Source organism: Ixodes scapularis, unplaced genomic scaffold (assembly GCF_016920785.2).
Source record: "Ixodes scapularis isolate PalLabHiFi unplaced genomic scaffold, ASM1692078v2 PGA_scaffold9__187_contigs__length_104089568, whole genome shotgun sequence".
NCBI classification, from domain to species: Eukaryota; Metazoa; Arthropoda; class Arachnida; order Ixodida; family Ixodidae; genus Ixodes; species Ixodes scapularis.
In genome coordinates, this window is record NW_024609884.1 from 99193102 (window position 1) to 99207426 (window position 14325).

The 14325-nt window shown below is 45.4% G+C and overlaps 2 protein-coding genes across 2 annotated transcripts in view; one reads left to right on the plus strand and one right to left on the minus strand.

The window, feature by feature from the left end:
- Positions 1–14325, plus strand: part of LOC8025400 (neuropeptide Y receptor type 2) — a 1264215-nt gene that overhangs the window by 176220 nt on the left and 1073670 nt on the right. The gene's annotated exons all lie outside the window — the stretch shown is intronic.
- Positions 780–5063, minus strand: LOC120841989. The gene is made up of 4 exons (XM_042287474.1): positions 4595–5063; positions 3581–3873; positions 2610–2792; positions 780–1027 (listed from the first exon to the last, which is right to left on the minus strand). Exons 1-4 carry the CDS (start codon positions 5008–5010, stop codon positions 780–782), a joined length of 1140 nt encoding a protein of 379 aa, XP_042143408.1. The 5' UTR covers positions 5011–5063.

Here is a 14325-nt window from a genome sequence, read left to right on the forward strand (position 1 = left end):
TGGTGCACGTTAAAGACCCCAGGTTAGCGGTTGTACCGCACTGGCTAAATTGCTCATCTACAGCCGAGACACCAGATGCCCACTGAGGCAGACTAACTTCCGGCTGTATAAACATACACACAACAATTTGCTTTTTGCTTACAAGTGCACTGCCGTGAATAGTTGTGCATGTGACAATACCCAACTATACTTTGTTCACCCTTCAGCTGAGACTGCAGCCAAAGTGCAAGTGCGAGCTAGACCGCACTCCTAGCTTCGAGAGGTGCATTTCTAGCACGAGTGCTTTTTCTGCTTTAAGAACACTTCACAGCAGCTACCCCGAGCTCTCGTGTTTGTGGCATTAGCTGCAGTCTCAGCTTAATGGTAAACAGAGTATGGATGAAGCACAAGGCAATTTCAATGAACTATGATGTAAGTGGGATAGTGCGTGCCATTTTTACAGTAGCAAAATAGATGACAGAAATAGGTGTCTCGTTGCCAAGCTTTCCAAGTAGCAGCTGGTTTTCCTTCAAATCTGCTTTCACCTCGTCGGACTGTGCCATCCAACATGTTTATATTGTACAGTGTGTCTACCTGCCCTCAAGCATTGTACATATATATTTTCAGCAAAATCAAAAACTTGCAGACTATATCAATCTACTTTTTTTCTTCTTCTGATGTGTTCATGGTTAAAACAAGATTTGCCACTGCAAATGGCGTCCTTTATTACTGGAATGTTTTGCAGATCAAATTCAATAAAATTTGTCATCTCCATTTATTGGAAGTAGAGCCACAAATCTTCAATTCCTTTTTGCCTGACCGAGCAGGAACTCGAACATGATCCGTCGCTGTTCGGAGAGCTCGCGCCTTTCCTCGGCTCTCGCCTGGGCTTCCTCGGCAAATCGTTCACGCTCAAACTCCAGCCGTTTTTCATCTAGAGCGAGTCTCCGCTCTTCTATATCGAGCTCCCTCTCTCGAATGGCTCGCTCCTGATGACTGCGCTGCTGCAAGAAGGCGGCCACGTCCCCATCGCGAGTTTTCTTCTTTCCTGCAGAAAATCATGTGCAATCAGGAAAAATGACAGCAGAGTGAAAACAGTTCTGATATGGTTCACCCGTACAACGATAAGCAACTGGTTGATTCTAATTTTCTGATATGTTCTCATTAGAATTAAACTTGAGGAAGAAAACAAGAAGGACGGACGACCACAAACTTCTATTGGAAGTTTGTGGTTGTCCGTCCTTCTCGTTTTCTTCAAGTTTAATTATCCTTACCAACCGGCTCGTTCTGTCCTTTCTGATAAGAGGTGCACCCCTGCTTTAAAAGTGCCTTCCACACATTTGAGCCCACATTTGTAGCTCTTGTTGTACCACCTTATTAAGATGAAACTGATTATTGCAAACCAAGCACCTCAAAAAGAATTAACTCACTCGGGTGGGCATTGTCAACAGCTGTAGTGAACATATTTAACCCAATCACTGGCAGCTAATAGAGTCCCCAGGCAAAATTATATTTCATTCACTATGCTTTGAATGTAAATTAAAAATAATTGCAGCCGTTGCACATGGGATACCTAATGCCGGACCGAAGAACCTAGGCTTCAGCACACGTGTAGGTACAGTGCCAATCAAAATAGTGAAGCCTCACTAGTGTGGTACTGCCTGCTGCTCAACCTGCCTTTTTTTGTTAGTCCTGCCTCAACACTGCTGCCGCATTTTATCCAAAGCAACGTAAAGGGCTGTCCAAATAGGATTAATTTCCGGCCATTTGCTACATTTGCCGTGACGGAAGTGAAGGCTTTTTTACAATCTATATCCGCCTTCATAGTGTAAAATACCGGACAAGCGCCCACTCAAAATTTAGAGATAATCACGAAAAAATGGGGGATTGGCACTTATCCGGTCATTAATTTTACATATAAATGTACTGTGCATATTTTTTCATATCTTAAAAATTTGGATATGGGTGCTTAATGTGGAATGGGCGGATGCGCGGTATTCTATGGTACATTCTTTTTGCCGCGGGGAAAGCAGGCTACCACAGGGAAGCTTTTCTCCTGACAAAAAGAATGTATGAGAGCAGATGGGAAGCGTAGGAAAACCTCCACTGCAGGTACAGCAAATGCCACGAACGGCAGAAAACATGCCGTTTGGACAGCTCTTATAGGGAGTTTGGGCACTTTCTGTTGATGGTTCACACACTCAAAACAATCAGGTGCTCAACACAGGTGCTTAATTTAGCTTGTGGCATGTAGGTAGCTACATAAGCACCCACTCCTGCAGCTCTTTTCAGCACTGTGCTACCTACTTCGAATTGTTCTTGAAAAAAATGAAATTCCGACAAGCTGCACCCATGAAAAGCAAACAATTTCCAGCAGAAAGAGCTTAGTTTAGACTACTTGCTGAACAACGCAATTAACGAAACATGCAATTTGAGGTTCTTCGTGCTTGGGAAGGCAAAAGTGTTTGACACCGCTCAATTCAGCATGCTTCCTTCCAATTGATTGAGAGTCTTGATGTCTAGTACAAGACTTGCCTGGAGTAGAAATTACTCAAGTAAGATGCAAGTGGTCCTGGAAACACTGCACAAAAAATAATCATAAAATGCTTAGTGAATATTGATATTCATACCTCGCAGTGCCGCAGTTCTTGCCCTAGGTGGTGGTGGTGACCTCGTCCGATCGGACCCATTGGCCCCATCGGTGGACGTCGACTGCGAAGGGCCTCCGATGGCAGGCGTGGCAACTGCAGGCGTGCTTCTGGCGCCATTCTCACACATCTGCATGAGTAGAAGAGACGCTGGAGACTCCTCACCTGCACATAACGTGTGAAAGAAATTGAGTGAAATCACAGTTTTGGCAACGCTCAGCCTCAAGCACAGGGTTAACCTATTGTGAACCGTGCAAAGGCATTGTAACGAATGCCAGAAGCATCTGTATGTGGCACACTACACAGGCTGAGGTTCTCTTCTAGAGCCTCTACAAACGAAGCAGAGAAGTGTAGGAGAGGCTGGGAGAGGGAGGGGGGGTGCAATTGAAAAGGTTGGCTCGGGGAGAGCTAATGGCCTTAAAGAAGGCAAGTTTCTGGGTGAATTTTCTTATTAAGGGTCCTTCCAGACTACAGGCAGCCTCTCGAGTTCTCTGTGGCTTGTGAAACTTCAAGCTTAACTATAAAGATACCTGAATCGCCTTATAAATGTATGAAACTAACACCATTCGTTTTTGTAACAAAGTATGTCATCACACATTCCAGTAGAATCAAATTTTCATCTATATCTGTGGACCAGTGTTTGCTCTGTTCGATGGGCACCGCAATGTTTGTTTATGCTGATGCCACAACACTGTAAAGGGCTGTGATTTTTGCAAGACTTCGTGTTTTTCTTTTTTAGAAACCTTTGTGCATACCGTAGTTCAAGAATGTCGGAAATGCATAGTGATGAAGCTCCAAGAACGACACCGATGCCAAGAGTGCTGCGAAAAGCAAAAATCTTGTTTTATGCACAGCCCCTTTCTTCACAAAAGCCTGCAATTGAGATTATTATTCCCCATTTTTATCACTGGAGACTAGGATTTCGGACGCTGGTCTATGCAGATTATACTTGCCCATAATGTTGTCCGAATCTTCGTCCACTACCTCCTCTGCGTTGGCTACGTTCTTCGCAGCAGCGGCTGCTGCATTGATTGCCGTCACAGCTGTCTCCCTGATGGCATTGGCGGCGTGTAGCTGTGCCCTGGCCGAAGCTTTGTTGGTCCTGCTGCCTGGCCCTATGGCGTTGCCCGGCGTCATGCCCACTTTTCTGGGCTGGACCCTGACTTGGTGGCCGAACTCCCTCGCCATATCATTTATTTCTTGGAGCAGGTGCTCCTTTTCGGAGTATTGCTCCTCTGTGCCAGACCTAATGTTTGAAGAATAAGATGGAAATGATTGCAGCAAGAGTATTTCAATTCAACACAAGGTGATTTAGTATCTTTAATTGTTAGATGTGAGTTGAGTTAAGATTTAGCATATCTGCACGCAACAACCCTGAATTTTATTTAGTCACACCTGCAGCAAGTAACTGCCTCATGAAAAGTCATGCTGCATCAACATAGCCATTGGCTCTTATCAAACAGGAATACAAAACTCTGCATCCGATCAATTTTCACATTTTGTCTCATGTGGTCAAGCCACATGGGTACTTAAAAGGTCATCCCCGTGAGCAAGGGAAGAGGAAAATAAAATGTACAGTGGGAATCGATATGAGCTGACTAAAAAACGCTGGCCGGGGCGGTAAAAATCACTGGAAAATCTGGGAAAGAGCAACGCAGACCATCTCTTTATTAATTTCGGAGCATTGGAAATAGAACGAAAATAAAATGCGTTAAACAACGATTCCCTTGCAAAATATATGTTCCGTAAAACAGACTCCCAATTTCACAAGATATAAACTCCGAAAACACGACACCCGTACTATGAATACAAATCTGGCGTATCCGTGGCTGTGCCCTCATTGCATCACCGCTTGCCAGTCCTGCACAGGTCAGTTCAGGCAGTGGATCTCAGAACGAGCCGCAGACCGAATGTTTCGCCGATTTCAGCTTAAAATACGCTCAAGGAACAGAGGTTACTGTACTTACTTTCTTAAGTTCGCCCTGTCCTCTCGACGAAAGTGGCCGAGTAGCAGGTCGCAGCGTTCGCGTATGGCACGAGCTGTGAAGTTTTTCCCGGTTGCTTTGTTGACCATCTCTGTGACTGCTCGCCACCTGTCGTGGTCCTCGAATGGGTTTGTCGCTGCTACCTCTTGTAGCAGCAGAATGTCGTCTGCCACGACGAAGCGCGACCGCACAGCGGGCACATTCAACGCGGCAGACATCGCGGACATCTTGGAAGTGATCGAGAACGCTGGCTCTCCCCGGCCTTCCCTAATCTCGCAACGACTCGTTCTCGCGAGACCCGCGCTAGCACATCCCGCTACCTCCCCCGCTATTTTTGCAGAACAGCGCGCCTCCGCTAGCCTCCGCAGCTCCGCTAATTTTCCGCTAGCAGCGCGCATGCGCCGTAGCGTCGTCGCTCTAGCGTATAGCGTAGCGGGAGAGCCAAAACGATCTACTAAAACTCTCTATTAATAGGGAGTTTTCGTAGACCGCGTTGCCCCCTCCGCTAAGCGTTCCGCAACGAAGAAGTTGCCACTGCGCCTGCGCGCCAATAGCCTTGACTGTGGAGTTCCCGCTATTGTGGCGGGTTGCGGAGGGCCTTGCGGGACGGCGAAAACGATATACGAAAACTCCCTAATAGAGAGTTTTCGTAGACCGCGTTTCCCCCTCCGCTAAGCTCTCCGCAATGAAGACGCCGCTACTGCACCTGCGCGCCGATGGCTTTGGCTGGAGAGTTGCAGGTATCGCAGCAGGTTTCGGAAAGCCGTTGCGCGACGGCGAAAACGATCTACACAAACTCCCTAATGTACAAAATGTTTATACATAATATATTTTTGTTCGGACAAACACACTGCTGGAGCATTCGTTTTACACAGATGCACTCTCAAGCCGATATTAATTTCGTAGAGATTGCTATAGAAAAAAAAAAAAAAAAGACTGAAAACCCTTAAGAAAGTTGTACCGTAGACCAACTGATCGACTGAAATGCCTTCATTATCGAACCGACCCCACACGTCATTATAAGAATCCCTTAGAGCGCACCCAATCGTTTTAAGCGTTTTTTATCAAATAAGGAGCCCTTCAATGCGAGTAGTCAACATCTAAAACCTTGTTACTAAATATATATATATATATCACTGGTAATTTACGATGCAAATCGAAAAGCCAAAGGATTGAACCGCGTGACCTCGATGACGCACGCCCCCCGCAACGCGAAACTCAACGCACGAATTTATGTTTGACGTATAGCGTGTTTTCACATGTCGTCAATCCGCCATTTTGTTGTTAGATGTCAGCATAATGAAACTTATAAGCTTTTGTGCCCTACCAATTTTAGGGTATGATGTGAATCTACGAAGTGCTCGCCTTCTGCACGCTCCAGACTGCTCCTAACAACAAAATGGTGGACGAAATGACGACGGTGAAAACACCCTATAGGGAGTATTCACTGGCGGCCATAGTTGTGTGCGACACTGCTGAGCGCATGTTGACGGCGAGCGCCCACACTCCTTTCGCAACGTGCATTCCACACCATCAATGTTGACGGTCTTGGCAACATAAAAATGTAAGCTCGTTCATACAATGCGCTCTAAACAGCGCCTTCAAATATGGCGTCCAGTGAATAACCGTAAAGCATAAATTATCCTACTCTTAATAATATCCTCAGACAGCGCTATGAGATTCTAGAACAAAGCGATCGTCTTATACGTGTTTTTCCACCCGCTCCTGGCGTAGTGCACAGGCGATCACGCAACCTCATACGTATGCTTTCAAACTCTCGGCTAAATTCATCGCCCCCGCATAACGAGTACACGCTCTGCATTAAACCAAGCTGTCTATTTTGTTAACTAATAAAAGAAACGAGCACGGCAGGATGCATACAGATTTTTAATGACAATTAAAGGACATTTGACGTATTACTCGTTAAATGTAATCTATTTACTTGAGTGTAAAGTGGGTAATATGAAATATGCGTGACAAGCTAAAACAGCATTTAAAATTTAATAACCACATAGATCACGTAATATCTCTTCAAAATATACCTCTTTCAAAACACCTGAATCCCCACAACCCCTTATTTCATAAGTTAACAGTAAGACTCCAAGAATTTGGATTTAAATAAAATCGCGAACGCGAACAACGCGACTCATTTCTGATGTACCGATTCAACGTTATTAAACAAGGAAGAAATAAAAGTGCAGGAATACTTGCATTCATTAAATCATTATCAAACCAATGACAAATGCTGGAGGCAATTTCTTATCCACTCTCATGTGATATTATTGTCAGTGACACTGTTTTTTCAGCCGGGATCGGAGCATGGACCTATTCTCTATTAATTCCAGATTTAATATTTGCGTCTCTTTTCAGATGCCGCATACATAGTAAACCAACCCATCGACAACAATGCAAACATTACCGAAGCGACCATCCACGTCATTGTAAAAACAGCATCCCTTATAGCCCAGCCCATCATTTTCAGCGTATTCGCTCGAACGAGGAGGACTTTTAGGCGAATAGTCTAAGTCTCTCTCTCTCTCTCTCTCTCTCTCTATATATATATATATATATATATATATATATATATATATATATATATATATATATATATATATGTGTGTAAACAGGTTTTTTTTTTTTCAGTTCACTGATTTGTTTAAAAGAAGCCGTGAAAGCTACACCTAGGCGGTTTGTGCTGGTGAGTGATATGGCCAGGGAGAAATAGTAAAAGGGACTAATCGTAACGATCAGTCGACAAAAAAATCAAATGTGTCATTAACTTTATAATGAGTGAAAACAGACATATGCTTTCAATTAGAAACTTGCTGGGTGTCACCGAAAATTACTAAATTATTAATTTTCAGATAAACTTTGAGCGCGTGAGAAGCGTAGTAGTACATTAAAGTTACCCTCGCGGAACAGGTACACCCACCGGCAATATAAAGGTGAACACCTTACCTGGTTTCTTGCCTGTTTTACGGTTCCCTAAGGCTGCAGGGTGATACAAGGAGACGCCAAGCTCTTTAAATCGACCGGAAAATTCGGTTTCTTAACCTATCGCGCTACGACTTTGTGCAGCGTTGCCCAGAGATGGTGCATTTTTTTTTTGTAAAATTTGCAAAGAGCGAATTTACCTGAGGAAAAAGTAAAGAAAGAAAAAGGCTCAGCTCCTATGGAAATGCAGCGACGCCACTGGTCTTCAAAAAACACGGCGCCGTTTCGCATGGGAGACAAGAGATGGCGCAAGCAATCGCGAGGCCAACTGCCGCCAACAAACGAGCAGACGACGCCGAGAGCCGGCCTATTTAGCAGACGAGGAACTGTAGTTCCTTTACAGTGGCTTAAAGGGGGTAGTGTAACGAACGAAACCGGAGAAGCGGCACAGCGTTGGAAGACGGCAGCGGGTGGCGCTGGCGGTTGCAGCACCGTCGTTCCGGCTATGGCTCCGGCTTGGCCGCTTGGTCAGCTTGGCTCCGGCCAGCTCCGGCCGATTCCAAGCTGTCAACTACACTGTCGTCTGCTAGTTTTTTCACCTTCAAACAGAAATCATGTCGTTGGAAGTTCACTGGAAACAAATAATTGTGTTTGAGGTATTTATATTAGTTATGAAGCGTGTTAGGGTGCCTCTATCTGTCGGCTGACTGAGGCACCCAACGGTGCTTCGGATCGAAGCGCCACCTACACCGTCTTCCAAGGAGCGGCCGTTCCCGATGCATGGTGGAGGCTACGCGATAACCACACTACGCCGTTTAAGCCACTGTAGTTCCTTGTTGTTACCGCGCCTGTTTTTGTTTCTGCGACTGTCGCCGCCTGCGGAACGCACGCCGCTTTTGAGTCGAAAAGATTGTCTGCTAAAGACGCTGGCTCTCGGCACCGTATGCTCGTTCGTTGGCGGCGTTCGTTGCGCCCTCTCTTGTGTCCCGTGCGAAACGGCGCCGGGCTCTTTGAAGACCGGTGGTGCCGCTGCGTTTCCATAGGAGCTAAGCATTTTTCTTTCTTTACTTTTTCCTCAGGTAAGTTTGCTCTGCAAATTTTACAAAAAAATGCACCATTAGTGGGCAACGCTGCACAAAGTTGTAGCGTGATAGGTTAAGAAACTAAATTTTCCGGTCGATTTAAAGAGCCTGGCTTCTCCTTGTATCACCCTGTATATTAACTCTCAACGTCTCAAATGGCACGTGGCTTAAGGTCTAAACTTTGCGTTAGCCCTTTTCTGGAACAGAACGTGTTCCAAACTTGCAGGAGCGTCAAAAACAAGAAGACCGCTGTTCACCTTCATATCGCTCACGGGTGTACAAGGATAGCGGTCGCAGTAAGGCGCCCGCGCGTTTTTTCCTTGTCTTATGAGAGTTTCAGCCTTGTATCTGCTCCACGAGTGTTAACTTCAGCGCACCACTACGCTTCTGACGCGCTCAAAGTCTTCCTGGAAATACTGATTTAGTTATTTTTGATTATGCTCAGCATGTTCCTAATTAATGTAAAAGGAAAGCTCTAACCAAAAATCAAACGGAGCCCGACGTTTCAAGGCCAGATCGGCCCCTTGTTCACGGGTATCTGTTTTCGTCCTTGCCGTCGTCCTGCAAATTGCCGGTGTTGTTGGCTTCATTAAAGCGGTCGTTGTTTTTGCACGTGTGTTATGGTTCATAGCGCCCGGCGTGATGCACTGCAAACCGGACACGTAGGCCCTTGGAAGTGTCCCAGCTGACCGGTTGACGTTATTTTCGGTGTTTTGAATGTACCAAGATGAAAGGCGTCTTCGCCGGTTTCTTTCCGTGTGAAGAATAGAGCAGTTGTTGGACCCGATGGTGCGACCCTCTTTCTGTACGTGTTCTGCCAGCGCGCTACCCTGTACGTTATTATTTTTGACGTCATACTGATGCTGGCGTAGACGTTCCGGGAAGTTTTCAGTTTCTGCAACATAGGAGGCGGCGCAGTCACCACAGGGGATCCTGTAGACAAGTCCATGGGCCGTTTCTTTAGGGGGACGATCCTTTGGAAGAGAGAAGAGGCGTCCGATGAATTCAACAACTTCTCTATTATTCACACGGAAAGAAATTGGCGAAGACGCCTTTCGTTAGAGTCTTGGTACATTCAAAACACCGAAATAACGTCAAATGGTCAGCTGGGGCACTTCCAAGTCCCTACGTGTCCGTTTTGCAATGCATCACGCGGGGCGCTATGAACCATAACACGTGCACAAACAACGACCGCTTTAAAGAAGCCGACAACACCGGGCAATTTGCAAGACGACGACAAACACGAAAATAGTCACCCGTGAGCAAGGGGCCGAACTGGCCTTGAAACGTCGGGCTCCGTATTTTTGGCGTTAGAGTTTTCCTTTTACATTAATTGTCATTCCTAACCACGTGGATATTCACCGAAAGGTTTACGTTTAATGTTCCTAATTGAAACCATATGATCATTTTAGTAATTAAAAACATAATTAAGGAAGTATAGTTAATTATCCGAGTTCTCCCAGCGATTAGCCGCCTATATGATGTAACCCTGGCCGTATAACTCCCCTGCCCAAACTGTATTAGTGCATCTTTTACGGATCTTTCGTTATAAATCAAATCGAATAAAAATGGAACACCTGATATATACTGTAAACGACTGAATTTTCCCGAATTTCGCGAATTGCCTACAATTCGCTAAAAATACGTCACGGGAACAATTCGGGCAATATCTGAACTCTAAAGAAGCTACACTCGATTCGCGACAGTTAAATATATTTATATATCAGGGTGTCGAACCGGAACCGAACCGATCCAAAAACCGGAACCGAACCTGTATTTTTTCCGGAACTGAACCCGAACCCGAACCGTTATATTGTTATCGCGATGAACCCGAACCGGAACTGAACCGGAAAAAAAATAACGGTTACCGGCTCATGTCAAAACGGTTCGGCCACGCGCTGTTGACAATGAATGTGCTATCAATGCCATTTGTTTTTTAAGTGCCATCAACTGACACACACCTCGTTTACATATTTTTATTCTCCACTCAGTCTTAGGAATATAAACGCTGCATCCATGAATCTTGACAAACGCTGCATCCATGAATCTTGACATAGGAACCAGTATTGCGCTGGTTGCGGCATGCACGGAGGAAAAAGAAATAGAAGGCTGTGCAAAAAAAAAAAAAAAAAAAATCGCGTCACGGGATTTCATTTTTCTACAATCTCGTAAATCCTAAATGCTGCTGTGTACTCATCTCATAACACGTTTCTAGAACGCGCGAGTTCTTGAAGCTTGCTTCCATCGGAATGAGAAAAGAAAAGGCTGTGGAGTTTGATAATAATGCATCCGGTTTCGTATAGGCACTTAGAAGCTAACATATTTGTGAGACAGCGAACTCTTCTATTTTAATATTTATCTTATTACGTCCTTCTGGCGTTGCGTTCGGTGAAGTGTTTTTCATATTCCGTATCTTGTTTAATGAAAACTTCTTTAAGGGTCTAATTTGAGTTACCGAAGGCTAGTTCAAATAAAGAAAGCTGTATTTTCTCCCCACTGTTCCTTCAATTGCTTACACGCCGAGGTGGCGGGATAGTTAGCGAGTTCTACTTGTAAGTGGGTTTGTAAGGAGGTCGCGGATTTTACAGCTACTGCGTCGGACCCAATTAGATGAAGTCCGAATGCGCAAACGTCGGTGAGGTAACCTTTGAGTGCACATAAAGAAACCATTCCTGGTAGAAATCCCTGAGCCTTACACTACAATGTATCCCGTTTCGTATGTGCTGATTTCAGATGTTTTATTTGTAATTTATTTTGATGTTGCAATTTGTCATTTATAATTTCCGAACCGGTTCGCGAACCGGTTCAGCGCCCGAACCGGTTCGCGAATCGGTTCGCGGATCGAATTAATCGAACCGGAACTGAACCGGAACAAAATAAATTTACCTGAACCTGAACCGTAACCGAATCCGTATTTTTTTCGGTTCGACACACTGATATATACATATGTGTGTGTTTGGCGTTTCTCCGAAAGCTATCACGAGTCTATAAGAAACTACCAGCTTTGAATGTGGTAAATTGTTTCCGGATTAGTGAAAATAAACTGATGGTTCCACTGAGAAACTTGCAATGCATCATCAAAAACTACAATGTCAACCCTATTTGTAAAGATACAAGGCAAGGGCAGCATGTTACGGCTTTCTGAAAAAAAAAAAAAAACAAAAAAAAAACGCTCAGTGTGGACGTGTTTGGAGGCTTCCGTTTCCTATCGGAGCGCATCTCAAGGCCCGTTCACACACTTGCGACTTCTTACGACCGAGTTGCTTGGAACCTCTTAAAATCTTTTACAACGAGAGGACACACTGGCGCCATCTATCGGGTAGCAGTGGAAACCTGGCGGTCCCTTATAATTTCTCTTTATCTCACGCATTATCCTTTCTCTCTGGCCTCCATAAACTTTTTTCAGCGTTATGGACGACCATTTCTCACAGGTAGTATGAGAAACGGTCGTCTCTAACAAAATGCGGGATTCTCATACGTAGTATGAGAATGCCGCAAAACCTTCGCTCCTGTGAAATGCAGTTCCAGAGTAATCACGTAGATGGCGCCAGCGTGTTCGCTCGTCCTAAGAGATTTAAGAGGTTCTAAGGAGTCGCAAGTGTGTGAACGTGCCTTTAGTGCCCGCGGTCCTGCTTCCCGTTGTGCGCGGCGCGAGGGCACCACCTCGCCACCCGCGTAGGATGGAGGGAAGTAAGGCGCACGTCTGATGCCCGTCTCAGCCGCTGGGGAGCAGGACCGCGGGCGCTGAGATGCGCTCCGATATGTAGCCGAAACCTACACTTCTTGTCACTTGTTGCGTGCAGTAGAGGCAAAGGCAACGCCAGGTGAAGGGAGAAAGAGCAAGCACTAGGAAGGCCGGAGAGCAGGAGAGCAACGTCCTCTCCTCTTTAACGCTCCTAGTGCTCTCCTTTTCTCCCTTGGCACTCCATTGACCCTCTTCCGCCTGCCTAGTGCTCGCCCTTTTTTTTTCGGCTGGCCGTTGAACTCGCCTGCGCTGCACATAACTAGGAATATAGAACCGCTTTAAATTGAGAGTTCATAGAACTCCAGAAAATGGTGCCCCTGCCTTATATCTTTGTAAAAAGATTTGATTTTGTTGTTTTCGATTAAGCTTAGCCAGTTTCTCAGTGGAACCATGCGTTTATTTTCAGTTAAAACAATTAACTAACAATTAACTAAAAACAATTAACTAATTAATTATCTTATTAAATATTAGTATGATTTTCGCAAACCTTGACGTACGTCAAGGCAAATAATTTCTTGCCTTTTCTTGCGGCAAAAGCATATTTTATGAATTTTTGAAAGCTTTTGCACAAACGAATTTTTTTTTGTTTTTTGCACAGTTCGGTCGCGTTTTCACCTGCCAGATGAGCCGCGCATGGCTGTGAATTTGGGTTTTCCAAGACTCCTTAGCGCGTAGGCCGACTAATTTCCATTGCAAGAGGAAATAAGAAATCTCTTTGCCTTTTTTTATGAAGACCCCAGGTGACATATAAGCTTACTTACGCGCATTTTTCTTCCCGAGCCTCAGAGTATTTCTGAAACGGCCGCCGCAATCCAGCCCGGCCTCAAGCCGACGAAGGGTCGACCTCGCCGTCGCCTTGTCATCAAAAATCTGACAACCCGCGTGGCGCGATTAGGATAGACTGGCGGTTGATTCCATCGAAAATTCCTGTAAATACGGGCCACGATACGAGTCTGCCCGAAGTCCCCGATATATAGTTCTGGATCCTATTATAGTCAATACTATCGACGCAGTCGTGCGTACCCCCCCTCCGAAAGAACGAGAAATAACGCGACCACAGACCAGGTCCACGGCTCCCCGCTGAGTTGGGCGGATGAGACCTCGGGCTAAATTGGGACGCGGTTTTTGCTGCTTCGTTTTGGAGAGATGATATCTCTCGTGGCTTCACGCGGTTCAATGAGCGTCGCCTCTTGGGAGGGATAACGCCATTTCTTTTCAATAGGCACAACAAAAGCAGTCGCCTTGTTTTTTCTAGCTTTATGTTTCCTTGTTGCTTTTCTTTGCTCGTGGCTTATGTGGCAGGACCCCACGTTAGTGCGCTTCAATTACCAGAGTGCGAGTATACAGTCGTAAGTGCGCCACGCCGCATCTTCAGAAGGAAATGGGTCGCGTCCGGTGTTGATTGTTTGCTTTCTGTCTTTGTTTTATTTTGCGTCTTTGAATCTAGTTGGACGGAACGGAAACAGATAGAAGGGCGTGTGTTGTCGAGCTTGGGAAGTCCGTTGCAGCAGACGTCCATGCGCAGACATGAATCTCGTCTGCTGCGGTGAGGACGTCTGGAGAGGAAACTGATCTACGCTGATAAATCTTCAGGACTCGAACAGGCTCTATTGGCTACGAGATCAAACTACAAAGGGAACTCTCTCCAAATATATTTCCCTAGAGATGAGTGTTTACTCTACTCAATGCCTGTCAACTGGATTCTTTGCGTCAACGTCCTCAATGGAACTTAAAAAAAAAAAAAAGAAGAAAATGTTGACAATAAACTGAGGGACAGTGGCGGGTCACGAGTCACGACAGGGAAAATCTCTCTCGAAAGCAGTAATCAGTGAATGCGAGACTGACCTACTGAGCAGGTGCTAAACCGATGCGCGCTGCAGGCTTCAGTGTTTCTCACAGGCTGGCCACACAAGAGACAGCAATATGGCAAGACGATCCCCCCTCGAACGCTG